The sequence below is a fragment of the Triturus cristatus genome, chromosome 1_1, assembly GCF_964204655.1.
Source record: "Triturus cristatus chromosome 1_1, aTriCri1.1, whole genome shotgun sequence".
Lineage (NCBI taxonomy): Eukaryota > Metazoa > Chordata > Amphibia > Caudata > Salamandridae > Triturus > Triturus cristatus.
The window spans coordinates 406237919-406253753 of NC_140579.1; the positions used below are offsets into that span (position 1 = coordinate 406237919).

At 43.6% G+C, this 15835-nt stretch overlaps 1 protein-coding gene across 2 annotated transcripts in view; it reads left to right on the forward strand.

Annotated features, from left to right (window-relative positions):
• Positions 1–15835, forward strand: part of LOC146870324 (uncharacterized) — a 115988-nt gene that overhangs the window by 57270 nt on the left and 42883 nt on the right. Inside the window, exon 6 of one of the 2 annotated variants that reach the window (XM_085640185.1) lies at positions 5881–5926. In XM_085640185.1, coding sequence (XP_085496311.1) covers positions 5881–5926 — 46 coding nt within the window. Of the gene's footprint in view, positions 1–5880; positions 8168–15835 lie in introns of those variants that run through there. The other variant, XM_085640182.1, reaches the window with a different exon arrangement.

Below are 15835 nucleotides of genomic sequence, written 5' to 3' on the forward strand. Positions count from 1 at the left end.
TCAGAGGGTCTGCTACTTTTGAATCCTGATTACACCTCCAATCACAAAGCCTTTCATGGTGTGTTCAAAGCATGCACAGATGACCTACTGTCTTCCCTTGTACCAGCCCGTGATGTTCCCTAAAGAGGAATTTTAATTAACTCCAGACCAGAAGGCACTGACCAGTGGGGGAGGGTCCACTTAGCAGAGGTAGTGTAACTAAACCCAGATAAGAGCTGAGTGTCTACCCCGGCCCACCAGGCCTATCCAAGGAATTGGGAGGGGCACAAGAGAACTGGGATGTCCAGCAGAACAGCTTGTATTACACACAATGGCTCACTTCACCATTCTTCCCCAGTACATCCATTGGCTCTCAAACACATGTCAGGTAGACAAAGGGAACAGGACCCCAGGCAAGGGATAGACTGCTCAGACTTGATCAGGAGGGTGGCTAGTGACCCACCCCTCCTGACTATAGATTTATTGCTGGCACTATCAGACTACCCCAGCCTGGGTAGAGAGGGCAGTAGCCACTCTCTGAAAAATAGGGATGCACTAGGCATGCCCCCTCGACCGCCGAGCCAATCTCTAGGGTCTCAATCCATGTAAACCGGGAGACCCTCAGTGGACATGTAGGATTGTCATGCTCACTGAGGTAGGGATCTGGAAACCATACAGTAGCTTTTGAGTGACTGGCCTGGAGATCAGCATAAGGCAGGGGAAGCACTCTTTCCAGAGACATGCAGTAGACTTCTCGTCCCAACACCATCACTACATGGTAGGAGTAGTCGCATCATGGGAATCTACAGGGTAACATTTTCTTTTCACAACATTACCATCCAGTATTAGTTCAGTAAGGTTGTTATCATTGTCTGCATCAGAGAGTGAACTGTTCCCACCGAGAACACTTTCATGATCATCTGGGCATGTGGATTTATCAAAATAGCTTCCCCTCACTGGATTGATCCCTCGATCTGTGACCTGAAATATGTTTAGGCATCAAACACACAAAAGGTGATGTGGGAATGCTTGTGATAGAGATCAGGGTATCAAAAATATGCCCACTACCACGGATAGAGTAATCTCACAGTTACACGCACATACATTCATCATACGCTAGGGCCCATTTCACTAACATACGCTCAAATACTCTACCAGCAAATAACCTGTGGGAAGAAAACTCCTAAACCACCCTGCATCTATATCTAAGCGATAGGACCTGATTATAGTGGTTGTTCTTAAACATACTCTATACAATCTATACAACAATGATCAAAAATGTACACAATAATTGACAAGAAAGAATATTCAACACCATGTTTAAAATTATATTGCTTTATCTAAAATTAGTCAAAGTAAATCAATCAGAATAAATCATTTCTCATAGTTACCTATTCTAACTAAGTGTCAGAACGTGTCAGGACCAGTCTCTCGGTAAAGTCTCTCAAGACAGAGTCCTCAGCATCGATCCTCAGCAACGCAAGTTCACGCGGCAAAGGTAAAATGGCAAGTGGCAAAAGGGCAGCAAAAGAGTGGGGAGATCCCTCCCTAAACTAACAGTTTTTATAGTGAAAAATACAATAGAGACACACATAAAGTTGGCAGGATAAACTGTATCACTGAGCAGAACGAGAAGGAAGAGATGTAACATTGCTACATCTGGAAATCTCCGCTCAGGAAAAGTCACAAGACGTGAACTACGGAACAGGAACCAAGAAACTATCAAAGTATCCAACTTGTACAACTTCCCTCGGCAGCCAGGCCACAGTTCATTGTTTGTCTCTGAAGCTCCTTTGTTTGCCAAGGACGTTCCATTTCTTTTGGAGATCCTCCAAACTGCTGATGTCCTCATGGAAAAATACAATAAGGACCACGGTCAGTTGTCTTCGACCTTATTCCAGCAGAGGTCTCCCTTGCCACATCACAGAATCTGCCACAACCAGGCTTCGAAATACTCTCAGCTCGGTTAAGGCCTTCATAGGCCACAATAGACCATCTTTAATTAAAGAGACAAAATAAACGTTACTACAGCATAATGATTAAACAGTGTTAACCCCACTAATACCCTTATGTGTATGCATTTATCTAGCTTTCGCAACATAAAAAAGCATTAATTCAGACAGCGTTTTGTGCTCAAAATAAACAGCACACAGCAACGTTTAAACATGAAAACTTGCACGTTATTTTTTAGAAAACAAAAACAGCACACACATGCTAACCCTCGTGTAACTTTCTCTTGTGTTAAAACAGACGGGTTGATTAATAGAAACACACTTACACAAAGACAAATAATTAATTGTTGATTATTAATAAATTAATAAAACGCATAGACATGCCAGAGCTTCAAAAGCCCTAGAATTTTCTAAACGAAAACTCTGCTCCAGCACTTGCAATAACCATTGGCAAATGCTAGCGGTAGCCTTCCAACACCTTGTTCTTTTGCCACCTCAGATTAGACCCAGCCATATGCAAATCAGTCCTGGTCCTCCTCCAATAGTTCAGTTCAAAACTCTTTATCTTGGCCACCTGGGCCATAAAAGTACAATTCATCACACTGACAACATATGTCTAATATAGTATAAATACATACATTAGTATCTAAAAACATATAAAAAATGTAAATCTATATAATTATACACGTGCTAATAAGAATAAAACATATAATTGAAAATGAAATGTTAAAAGGATTCCCCCAATACAGCCCAGATGGTCCAAGCAGAAATATAAGTCATCGAGGGAGAGAGCGACTTAGGGCTTTTTAGCGTGGCACACACATTGTACCCAAAATGTTTGCAATAGAGATAACCATTGGCATGGAAGAGTCTGATCTAAAGATATGGAGGGCATCCTGGTAGATGCGTACACCTATTTGCCTACAAATCGATGCCAACCAATTGTGCCGGAGGGATAAGTAGTGTGGGCAAGCAAACTTAACATGTGCTACACTTTCCTTCTGGTGGTCACATATAGGACAAGTGCTACCTCCTTTGCCCTTCCAGCCCAATGTATATGACCTGAGGAATAGAGTACCTATATGAAAGTTAAAATAAGGTTTTCGGTGCAGTGGAACCGTCACTACATCCCAGAATAATTCCCCCCCCCAGCATGACTTAATGTCCATGCAATCACTTGTTAGCTTGGCAGCGGCTGACTTCCGAACATCCTCACCCTCCACAAATGACCGATATTTCATTTTCATCTCGGTCGTAGTTGGAAAGACATATGTATTCTGTTGGTCCCACAAATCAGGGAGTCCTGACAAATACAGGGCTGACTTCATGTTTGAGAGCCATGGAATTGAATTGGTGAGCCTTCATAACGTTCCTTAAAGTGTCAGCATATTGAGTGAGCTCGGGAGTGATCCACAGGCGCCTCTGGTAAAATAAGGGCCACAGGCGAATTTTATGTGTGACCCTAGTAACTTCAAGATCACAGAACAGTGGATATAACGGAGTGCTGGATTGGAGGGGAATCAGGTTCCTAATGAACTTGTTCTCAGATTTTACGACGTCATCGTGTTTGGAGAACCCCCACAGCTCAGCCCCATACAAGGCTGACCCCAAAACCCTTGGCTTCATAGATTTTAAGTGCAGGAGAAATGCGTTTAGAGTAGGATGTCGAAAACTCTTTAAGTATTGCACCAGGGATCTGTTTTAGCCTGGTGGTGGCCTTGCGAATGTGCGGCTGCCAAGACACACCCTCTGCTATGGTAACCCCCAAATAAACAAATGAATCATCTTGTTCTAGGGGGGATCCTCCCAAGACTAGTTTGCTCTTGAAAGATTTATGCTGCTTAAAGGACATCACCTTAGACTTTGAAGTGTTAATTTCCAGGCCCCGGTCCACACAGAATAACAATTATGGGGGGCATACCCAGGTCAGCCAAAATACTCCACAATTTTTGTCTTGAAATCAAATCGAAAGAAGATTTCAGGTCGACAAACGCGACGTACAAACTGCCACCTCGGATCAATACAGTTCTCCAGTATACTAGCATAAATTGAAAGGCCTGGTCATTAGTTGATACCCTGGTGCGGAAGCCTGCTTGAAAGGGGCTAAGGATGCTAAACTAGTCTATCCAATTTTGTATCTTATTCAGTAGATTCCAACCAAAAATCTTCTGAATGCAATCTATAAGGCTTATTGGTCAATAGAAACAGTCTGAAACTGCCAGGTCAGTTTCTTCCTGGACCGGAACACAAGCACACCACGGCCGGTTTTGGCCTGATTGGGCCTCCTCGGTCAGGTGTAGCTTTGCTCCAGTGGCACAGTTAGGGGGATTACACCCGGAATTTCTGGATGGACTGTTCCCATGATGAGCAGGGTCAGAACTCATTTGCATAAAATAGGCCTTTGACTAGATTGGCACAGTGGGTAAGAAACGATGGATTGGAATGCTACCCCGAGCACCTGCCAGTGGTTAGACTATTTGCAGCATCCTCGCATCACCTTCTGTGTATTAAGAAATGTCGTAAGTGGCCACGGGTGTGCCCAGACGTGTGTCCTTTGCTCACTGCGCCATATGAGCTATACTTTACTGACAGTAGGCTGTAACTATTGTGGGGTTGCTTGTAACTAGTGTGGGGTAGCTTGCTGGCCCTTCTGAAGTGACCCTTGCCTGGCAGTTTAGGCTGGACTGTTCCCATGAGAAGTATCAGTACTGATCTGCATAAGACAGGCCTCTGACTAGAGTGGCACAGTGGGTGAAAAACTATGGGTTGGAATGCTACCCGAGAGATTGCCAGTGGTTAGACTATTTGCAGCGTCCTCCCATCACCTTTTCTGTGTCTTAGGAAACACTGTAAGTGGGCAAGCGTTCGCCAGGACGTGGGTTCCTTGCTCACGGTTCAATACGAGCTTTACTTTACTGACAAGCCCTTAGTAGGCTGGAACCATTGTGGGGTAGCTTGGTGGCCCTTTTAAAGGTTAGAATATTTGCAGGCATTCATCCGATCACCTTTTTCTGTGGATTGTGTGTTGAGGCTTGTCAGGTTTCAGACGTGATACCCTTTGCGTGTAGGAACCAGAGTATCGCAGTGCACCTTTAGTCGTGTGCGACTTCCACATTCATAACACTTGCGGTCAGTAGTAGAGCATGTACCAGTGTGCGGGAGGCTGTAGCTGCCACATGTGCAGTCTTATGTTAGAGCGATTTGTGGCATGAGTGTCTTGGACGTGACCGAAGAGTGTTGCCTGCACCTTCCTCACTCCATCTCCATGCAGTAACCCCCGTTTGAAGTCCAGCAGGGTGGGCAGCTATTGCCATTTCAAAGGTCCCAGCCAACGTGTGTTGGCTCATGCTTTTTCTGATCTTAGTTGACCTCACCATGAACACATGTGGATAGCACAGCCGCTTCTCCTATATATTTCTCTCTCGACACAGGGACGGTGTCTCTCCAGCCATTGAGACAGTCTCCTTTGCATCCTCTCTAGGACAGCCAATACACCAAGACACCACTTGTCCAGTCCTAGAATTTATTTTATCAGATCAGTGTATTCTGGATTTTGGTGGCGTGGTCTGATCTATTGAGCCAGCTGAACTTACGCGCCCACATTTGGTTAGAAAAGAAGGAAAGCACTTGTCTGGACACGGAGCCATTTGGTCATACTGCACACCCACCCCCCCTTGCCACTCCCTGAAACAGACTTCATCCCTCTATATCTCTTTTTCTCTGTGCTTCCTTGCCAATTCTCTCCCCCATCTGAGACACTTTTCCATGTGTTGGCTTTTTAAGTCTCCCTGCACTTGTATATTCTCCAGCCTGACTCCCTCCACTCTTTCCCTATCTCTCAAACCTTTGACAGGCTTGTCACTGGACACCTCTCTTGTGCACTTCCTCTGCCTTGTGCTCCCTCTCCTGGAGACTGATGTTCACTTGCATTCTCTTCTCTCCTGTCCAGACTGCAGATGATCATGCAGGCAGAGGCAGAAGCAGAGTCGGTCAAGGTAAGATGTCACTTCTGTATGCCTAGCTTCGAGTTCCCTCATGCTGTGGGCTGCCTGCAGGCCTGCTTGGTTCCTTTGTGATTGGCTTACCTTGAGGACCAAACTGAAATCATTCTTCATGTGCACTCTCTTCTGACCCCTGGCATCCAGTGTGCTGCATGCACATTTGACCCCCTGACTCCATGTGTTCTCTCCTGTCCTCCTCAGCTCCCTGGTGCTGCATGCTTTCTGCAGGCCTCACTGAGCCATGACAAAGTGTGTTCCTTGCCTCCCGATGTCCTGCCTGCTGCACCCTGCCTGCGGATTCTAGTGCCTCCTGGTTCATGTGTTGTACCTGCTGTCCCCACTGACACTCTCTGCACTGTTTGCAGCCTTGTATCCCCCTGTCCCATCACCCCCTGCCTGCTGCACCCTCCCTGTGGATTCTAGTGACTCCTAGTTCATGTGCTGTACCTGCTGGCCTCACTAACTCCCAGGGTGCTGTGTGCAACCTTGTATCCCCCTGTCCCCAGACTTCCTGCATGCTACACACTCCCTGCACACTCTGTTGTCTCCTGATTTCCTCTGTAGTCCCTGCGGGCCACACTGTTCCCTGGTTGCTGCATACTGTCCCGTGCTCGCCGTCCTAACTCCTGGTTCTGTGTATTGCGCTTTCCCTACATGGATCCCTTTTGGAGCATGACATGTTTTCTGGATTCACGTGCTGAACATTATTCCACCATCTAGTGGTTGTGCCGGAAGTGCTAAGTGTCGACATGGATGGAGCCTGAATGACTCACTGTGATGTCGATCCTAAGCCCATAATGCCTCCTAACGTCACCTTTAGATTTGTTTTCTGCCACTGTGTTCAGAGGTTCATCATGTGAGCTGGAATTAAAAACAAATATACAGGTATCCAACGGATTGCTAAAAGTCCTCGAACGAGTAGCGGAGGTCGACGCTGGATCGAGGTTTTCAGGAATATCCTGGGAGGGGGAGGAGGGGGCGGGTGGTTCTTCGCTGTCGTCTCAGAAGGAGCCTTTGTGGCAGTGGTGGGGGGGGGGGGCTGGGATTCCTGGCAGTGCTTGTATTATGAGCACGAGCTTCAAGTTCTGCTCTGATCGTCATCAGGCATTTGCTTTGAGCTTCCAGAATGTATGTCCTCCTACCGAGGGGCCATAAGTCCAAGGATTGCTGCGCAGCTTCGCATTTTAAACAAAAACCCATGGTACATAAAAAACATTTCACCTGCTCACTGGGCAGCTGGGACCATGACAGGACAACTGGAACTGGAGAGGCAGGAGAGAAACCATGAGTCGATGGTAGGACATGGATCTCTCGAAGGAAGAGGGTGCAGAGGCTGAGAAAGGAGATTGGCAGCCAGACCTCGAGGAATTCACACCAGAGGTCCATCTCAAGGAAGTTAGAACCTAACCCTGTTTTGCCTCAAAGTGCGAAGCTTTTAAACCTTCGAACAAGGCGCCCAAGCTTCTGATAAGACGCCCCGAAGTCGAAGCTCCAAGTGAACATGAGGGATCTCACAAGCGCCAAGAAAAGCTTCAGTCGTAGAGGTTGCCAGTATTTACCATCCTCTTGGGTCCAAAGACAAGGTTACCTGGAGGCAGGTGGCTCAGGGCGTCCGTGAAACTTCAACAGACATTTGAGCACCAAAACAGAAGGAGAGAGAGGTAGCCTCCAAGGAACAATCCAAGACAGTCAAGGTTGAGTGGAAGGGAAGGGCATTAGAGGCAGAGATGGACACTTGATGAAAATGAAGAGGGTCTGTGAGGAATCTGTGGCAGCGCAGAAGAATACCTCAACCACTGGAGGGCAGCAAGCCTAGACAGGAGTTGGAGCTTCCTGGAAGAAAAGACACACAACAAGCAGTTGTAGAGGAGCAGCTAGAGGTCGGAAATGAGGCATGCCATTACACACAGAGACAGACACAGAATACATGGTGTTCGACATGCAGGAGAAAGAAGAGACCCTATGGGAGGACATGGCAGCTGACTCACCGCAGGAGGAGGCGGACATGAATCCCTTTGAGGGCATCCCAATTGATTACATTTCAATGGACCATGGAGTAGTAAAGAGGGCAGCGGATGGGTTCGGGGTCCAAATGCATGGCGCATAATTCCTTTGAGAGACCTTGAATCCAATCCATCAGAAAAATCAGTTTTTGTCTATGCACCCAAGTATACTTCAGGGTCAGGGAGGAATGTAATAAGCCAGCAGCCTCTAAGGCAGTGATTCCATAGACACAAAAGAATTGTAAGGCATCAGTGCAGGGCCAGAAATACATAGAACGCATGCAGAGCCAGACTCCCTCATAGTCTGTACCACCAAGAACAGAGCAGAGTCACCAGCCACCATGGGCCCATCACCGGAGACGACAGGGAAAGCTTGGACATAGAACTCATGCAGAGCCAGAATCCCTCATAGTCTGTACCTCCAAGAACAGAGCCAAGTCACCAGCCACCATGGGTCCATCACCAACGACGACGGGGAAAACTTGGACATAGAACTTATGCAGAGCCAGACTCCCTCATAGTCTGTACCTCCAAGAACAGAGCAGAGTCACCAGCAACCATGGGCCCATCACCGGAGACGACAGGGAAAGCTTGGACATAGAACTCATGCAGAGCCAGACTCCCTCATAGTCTGTACCTCCAAGAACAGAGCCGAGTCACCAGTCACCATGGGCCCATCACAGGCAATGACAGGGAAAGCTTGGACATAGAACTCATGCAGAGCCAGACTCCCTCATAGTCTGTACCTCCAAGAACAGAGCCGAGTCAGCAGCCACCATGGGCCCATCACCGGGCGGCGACAGGGAAAGCTTAGAAGCGGTGGGTAGAAACACAGAGAAGACTGTAGTCACCCAAGGGAGGGGTACCGACCCTAATGCACTATTGAATAGGTAGCCAATCACCATTGTGAAGACATGGAAGGTCTTATGAAGCACCCCCCCACCCCAGAGGAGCACCAAGAGAGGGCTGAAACCGTGAGCGAAGAGGGGAAAACATGTCTACAATGAGCCCTTGAGTCAGTGGACACAGGAAGTACACAGAAGGTACACAGAAGCACAGACTTGACATCAAAGACCTACCACTCCTGAAAACCACCTGCCTGTAGATAGAAGAACCGTGGAAGGGCATGAACAACGGTAACACAACAGCAAAGGCCTGGGGGGCACCGCAGACTAGGAAGGGACACTTTAAAAGAGGTTGTGTCGCTGATAAGAGGTCAGTGGAGACCACTCTACAGTCCTCAGTCTCACCAACAGACCACAGGCATCCGTTCACGCAGACTACATACAGTGGTAGTGAAGCAGCGCGGCTTTAACAAAACCTTTATAATTGACACCAACCCAGAAACCCTTTACACCACTTGTTCATCGGTGGGGCCCATAACACCGAAATGCAACACACATTCACTCAGTTTTCTGGATCAGTGATAAGCTGGCGAGCTGCATGACATACGGGGTACCTTGATACTATATTTTCCCTAAATAATAACTATATACATTATATACATTAAACTCTAGGATTTTCGGTTTTAAACATCAAGATACTCCGCTATTTTGGGTCGATGGACCAACTAGTAGGAATCAGTTGATGGCGATTAAGTCCAGCTCAATCACAATTAAAACCTTTAACTTTTATGGATCATAACTTTAACTCTAATAACAACAGACTCAGTTTGAGTTAGCATGACATTTTATCTAGATTCATAGAATAAATTGAATAAGTAAAGTTTTTATTAAACAAAATTATAGACATTCATTTCATAAGCATTCAAATAAAGATTGATATAGAAAACGGAAAATACTCATTACCCTTGGCCTTAGGGCGATGACGAGAATGGTTCACCAGGGCATGAACCGCAGATCACAGGATAGGTTTCAAACTTACTGACTGTCCCTCTAACCTCCTCGGACGTATTCCCTCCCAGGATAGACACCTGGACAGTCTCGTTCCTTTTCCCCGTCACTGTTCGAAGTTCAAATTTGTCAAAGTCTTTTCAGCATTCAGGAGGAAAAATCGTTTCAATAGATAGCGTGTCGTGTTGAATAGAAGAAAATAAGCAAGTGTTCGCACGTCATCATAAGCACCACTTTTTTCATACCCTTTCACTAACTTGCTATACTTAAAATTGAAACTTTTTGGGGGCTACATCCATTCTCATTGGTCCATTGGAGGGATGGTGATGGTCACCTCATTGTCCTCCTTGCTTAAACCGGTTCTGTAAATTACTCATTCATGCACATCCTCGTGACTTGTCAAGTCCCAATATTTGTAACAATTGCTATTATTAATGAATAGGATCATCTTCTCCAGTTCGAGTCTCTCATCCGTTCCCAGGCTTTTGTACAGAAAGTGTTGGCATTCACTCTTGTCCTAGGTCAGTGCGGCCTTGACATCTCTCACTCCAGGCACAGGCCACACACTTGTGACTGTAACTTCCATTCTGCTCATGCGCAGGGGCCATCTTTTGTTCTTGCGTACAATCACATCTCTTGGCAGCGGCCATTTTCCCAGCGAGGCCTAGCAGGCCCGACCGGAACTAATATGAAAACAACATAACAGCAATTAGACATAGAAAATAAGCCCTTCTGTTTACCATCCACCATTTCTAATGACCCGTGTTAGGTGTTACCTAGCATAAGCAACATTTAAAGCCATTTTACTTACCATCTGCACTTTTTGCCACAATATATTTTGCTTCAAACGAAATACATGCAATTTTAATTCTCTTTTCTACACGAATCACAAACCTATATTAATTTAATTTCACAGTTGTAAATAAATTAGATTTTTGCAATTGCCAGTTAGTGTTCCCCACGTGTAGTGTCTAATTAAAGGTGCATTTGATGGTTTATTCAGGCATTCAAACAATTAGTATTTTTAAGGTTACGAGGTCATTAACTTCGATGGGGTACAAAAGGTTTTGTATTTCCCTTGCTCCATCAATTACCCCCTTTGGTGATTTTAATATCACCACAAAACCATCTCTACCAATTTATCAGAAATCATGTTTCTTGTCCTTCTTCATTGGTTAGCTTAAACAATTGTATTTTTTGCATTCTGTCTCTTAGTCTTGTTGTACATTTTCTCTTTAAATCCTTCTAATTCAATTTCTCCCATTTTTCGTTCTCTTTGTTTATTTTTCTCATTTGTCTTTTTACCTTATTTTCTCTTTTTCTTTTTCTAATACATACACTTGTTAGTCTCAACATGTCATTACTATTACTTTTGTCACTGGTATTAGTATTTTCCCTACTAATGAACTACCTATTTCTGCAAACCATTTCTTTACTGAGGAAAAACTCTTACCAAGCTTCTCCCAAGCACCATCAACCTCCAGTGGGGTAATTTCTTTATGCAATTCAGTAATATTCTTTATATACTTTTGTAGAGTCTTACTTTTATCAGGAATGTAAGTGCAACAATGTTGTACCTTCAGCATTATACAGACTCCTCCCTCTTTTGCCAAAAGAATATCAAGGGCAAGTCTATTTTGCATCACCATAGCTCTCATGGCAACCATCTCGGTATTTACCATCAAGAACCCTCCAGCAGTATTCGTTGATAAACGATCTACTATTGTTGACAATTTCCGAATCTTATATGCATTAAAATATACACACACTGCTGGTATCAATGCTCCAAAAATGTCACCTATTATCTCAGATAAGCTTTCTCTTCTTCTACGTGTTAGTGGTTTACCTATTTCATGAGTTCCTTTAGTTCCCCTATCTACATGAAATATCTTTGGAAAGACCAGGCCTAGATAACATGTTCCGTACCAATGGTCCGGCAACCTATAATAAGCTTTGTTCCTACAGATAGAATAGATCCCTGGAAATACTGGATCTTTGCCGCCTTTGAATCCCCAGCCCCCTATAATTCTGTATGTATCTCGACATTCACTAGCACCCACGAAATAGTTATCATACATAGTGTTATCTCTATGAATGCACAATTTCCCTTGTTGAGGCAAATCTAACCCTATTGCTACATTAGTTTCGCTCTTATCATAACTTCCTTCCTCAAAACCCTAAAGTGGTGTATTCATCTTTTCTCCTGTCACTTTTCTTTGAAATGTATCTCTTCTATCCTCTACCACGTCTAAAAATACTTTTTCCTTCTTCCTTAATCTACAAGTAAGGTTGTGTCTAAATGCATATTCTAATGTTAATTCTTTTGTTTCTAAGAAAAACTCTCCAAAAACTTTACCAGGCTTCACTTTGTTTAGTTCAGAAACTACAGAAACTTTAGCAAAAACATCATCCATATCAGTATAGTAATATTCTAGTTTGCCTGTCTTATAAAATAAACTAGCCAAAACACTGCAAGTTATTCTATATGTCAAAGGAAGGTGATGACATGTTACACCCTCTGTCATAGACGCAGGTAACTGCATACAGACATAACAATCCCTAACATCCATTGTGTCTACATATTCGTATAAAAGCTTTGTAAAAACATTCTTAGAAAAATCATTTATTGACCTGTCTCTATGAGGCTCAGTATTATCTATCAGTGTTGCAGTATCCTTTGTGTTATGTGCGTTATCACTATTCGTTTTAATGTTCATCCCAGACATATTCTCTGTAGTTAATCTAAGTGGAATGACTATTGCTAAAATGAACCAAATAAGCATCAGTAGACCTGTACAATAAAAACACATTCTACACCATCTGCGTAAAAAACTACACCTAGATCTTCTATTTTCATTCTCTGCCATGATGAACTAGAGTCTAAAATATGTACAGAAAAATGTATCTCTCCACACTCAGAAATATATGGCCTTTGAACCAATGGTTGGTCCTTTAAATGTTCTTTAGGTTCATCAGTTTGTCCTTATTCTGGTTTCTTCAGTCCCTTCAGGACGGGCACAGTTCATTTTCATCCTCCTGTTTACAATTTTCTTTTGAGTTCTCTTTACTGCTATCCACCTCTTCAATATCAGGCGGTGCTATAGATGTATGTCCATTCAGGTGATTTATATTTCAAATTAGGTCTTTTTACTCTTTTCGGTCTTTGCAATTGTCCTTTATCCAAATTTATTTGATTCCTTTGACTTGTTATTTCATTCACTTGTTCTTCCTTTTCTTTGTTCAAATGTATTATTTTGTATCTCAGTCTTTTATATTCGTTGGGCCAATTGTCTCCTTTTCTTGGCCTTTTTAATCCAGTCTCTGTTTCTTCTCGTTCCACTTTCCAAGCTCTCTTTCTTGGTCCTCTCCTTTGTCTTAATTCTTCCTCACTTTCTTCCGATTCTGTTTCAGATCTCACTTCACTTTCTTTAACTTTGAACTTTATGATCTCTAATTTTTCGTCTGATTTTAGATTTCCTTCTGTTGTTTCAATTACTTCTGAAGGGATTTCCTCAAAACTTGTACTTGGTTGTTCGACATCACTGCGACTTATTTCTTTCTCTCCTGTTTCAATATCAATTGTCTGATTTTCAACATCCTCTGTTTGCTTTTCAATGTCGTTAGTTTGGTTTTCACCAATTTCAGATTGTTCTGCTTCAGATGTCGAACTGGTATCCGATATTTCCAGATATCGACCTACAGGTCGATCTTCAGGATCTGGAATCTTCTTCGCATGACTGGCATGAACCCAATTTTTCACACCTGCACACTTTACTGCTGTGTTAGTCACTAGGATCACTTGTCATGGTCTGTCCCAGCGAGGAACCAGGCAATTTCTTCTTCGGTGGATTTTTATGCAGACCCAGTCTCCCAGACTCAGATCACGAGCTGGGTTTCTTTCAAGAGTGATCTCATCCAGTCCAACCTGATGAAACACAGAATGCACCACACCAGCGAATCCTTTGCAATAGTCCAGAATAAGATCATCAGTTATAGTCAGCAGTTTGTTGGCAGGTACGAATGCTTGTCTCATTACTCGTTCCATTATTACTTCATGCAGACTCAAACCGGTTTTTCTGTCTGGTACGCTTCTCATGCTCATGAGCACAAGAGGTAGGGCATCTGGCCATTTGAGTCCTGTGGCTAGACACATATTTCCTAGACTATTCTTGATTGTGCCATTTACTTGCTCAACCACCCCAGAAGCCTCTGGTCTGTAAGCACAATGCAACTTTTGTTGTATGTCTAATGCTTCACATATTAGCTGGATGACTTCATTTTGGAAATGACTTCCTCTATCTGTTTCTATTGTAACTGGAAAACCATACCTAGGAATGAATTCCCTCAGCAGGAGTTTAGCTACAGTAACTCCATCGTTCCTTCTTGTTGGATATGCTTCCACCCAACGAGAAAACAAACAGACAACCACTAAAACATACCTCAGTCTGTTACTTGGGGGCATTTCAATGAAATCTAGTTGCATTCTGGTAAATGGACCTCCTTCTCGTCCTATGGTGCCTAAACTCACTACTGTTTTCCTTCCTGGCTTCAACTGTTGACATATAAGACATCTTTGACAAAGGCTTTCAGTTATAACCTTAAATGTTGGGTTGTACCAAGTCTGTTTGAAAAGTCTGATCATTGCATCTCTACCTTTGTGTGCCTGTCCATGGTACATCCGTGCCATGTTAGAGATTATGCTATCAGGCATAACTGGTCTTTCACACCTGTTAACCCAAACTTCATCTTCTTCTCTTTGTCTACAGCCTGATTTTATCCATATCACTTTTTCCTCCTTACCTGCTTCTTCCTGCAATTGTCTCACTTTTTCCCACGTTTCAACTGTATTAGTAAACATCAAAGGACATGAAACATGTTCTTTTTCCCTCCTCCGATTCATTGAGGTTGTATTTCTGGCACAATATTGAGCTGTTTCATCAGCGAACCTATTAACTTCTGTAATGTAGTCATCACCATTTTTGTGTGCCGCACACTTCACAACTCAAATCTGTTTAGGCAGCTGTATCCCCTTAAGCAACATTTTCACAAATTCACCATTCCTAATTGGAGATCCCTAAGAAGTCATGAATACCCTCTGGGATCTGTCCAAAATCATGCACCACCCCAAAGCCATACTGGCTATTGGTGATCACAGTGATTCGGAAATTTCTTCCCAGTTTACAAGTTCGAATCAGAGCAATCAGCTCAGCAACTTGGGCTGAACGTATTCCTCTCAAACAAGATGCTTCCATGATGTCTGCCACCGTACATACAGCATATGCAGCACTCACCATTCCCTCTTTCGTTCTCAAGCATGATCCATCCACAAACGTCACATAATCTGATTCTTCTAGAGGTTCATCTTTGATGTCAGGGCGAGGCTTCGTACAGAATTCAAGTACTTCCAGGCAATTGTGATCAACGTCATCTTTAACCTCTGCATTTATTGCATCAGGTAATAAAGTGGAAGGATTCACACTTATGCATCTCACAATCGTTACATTGTCTGCACTCAAAATTAACTTCTCATATCTGGTTAATTGACTATGTGTCATGAATTGGGTTTTTGTTCTAGTCAAAAAGATTGCTACTGAATGTGGGGCATATATCTTTAACGGGTATCCCATCACGATGCCTTCACTCTGTTCCAAACTTACACAAGTGGCTGCTACTGCTTTTAGACATCCAGGCAATGCTTTCGCTACTTGGTCCAAAAAAGCTGAAAAGTATGCTATGGGCCGTCTCATTCTTCCATGCCTTTGTACTAGTACCAAAAGTGCGCATTTGTCTCTTTCACTACATTACAACTCAAATTCTTTCTCATAATCCGGTATTCCCAACACCGGGGCTTCACATAACCTGTTTCTCAGTTGCTCAAAAGCTTCCATCTCTTGCTCATTCAACACAATTGGATCTTTTACATCACTTGTTGTTAATCGCTGTAAAGGCTTGGCAATAAATGAAAATCCATTTATCCACTGTCGAACAGTAACCAACCGTTCCAAGAAACATTCTCAACTCTCTCTGTGTCTTTGGTGCTCTCATTC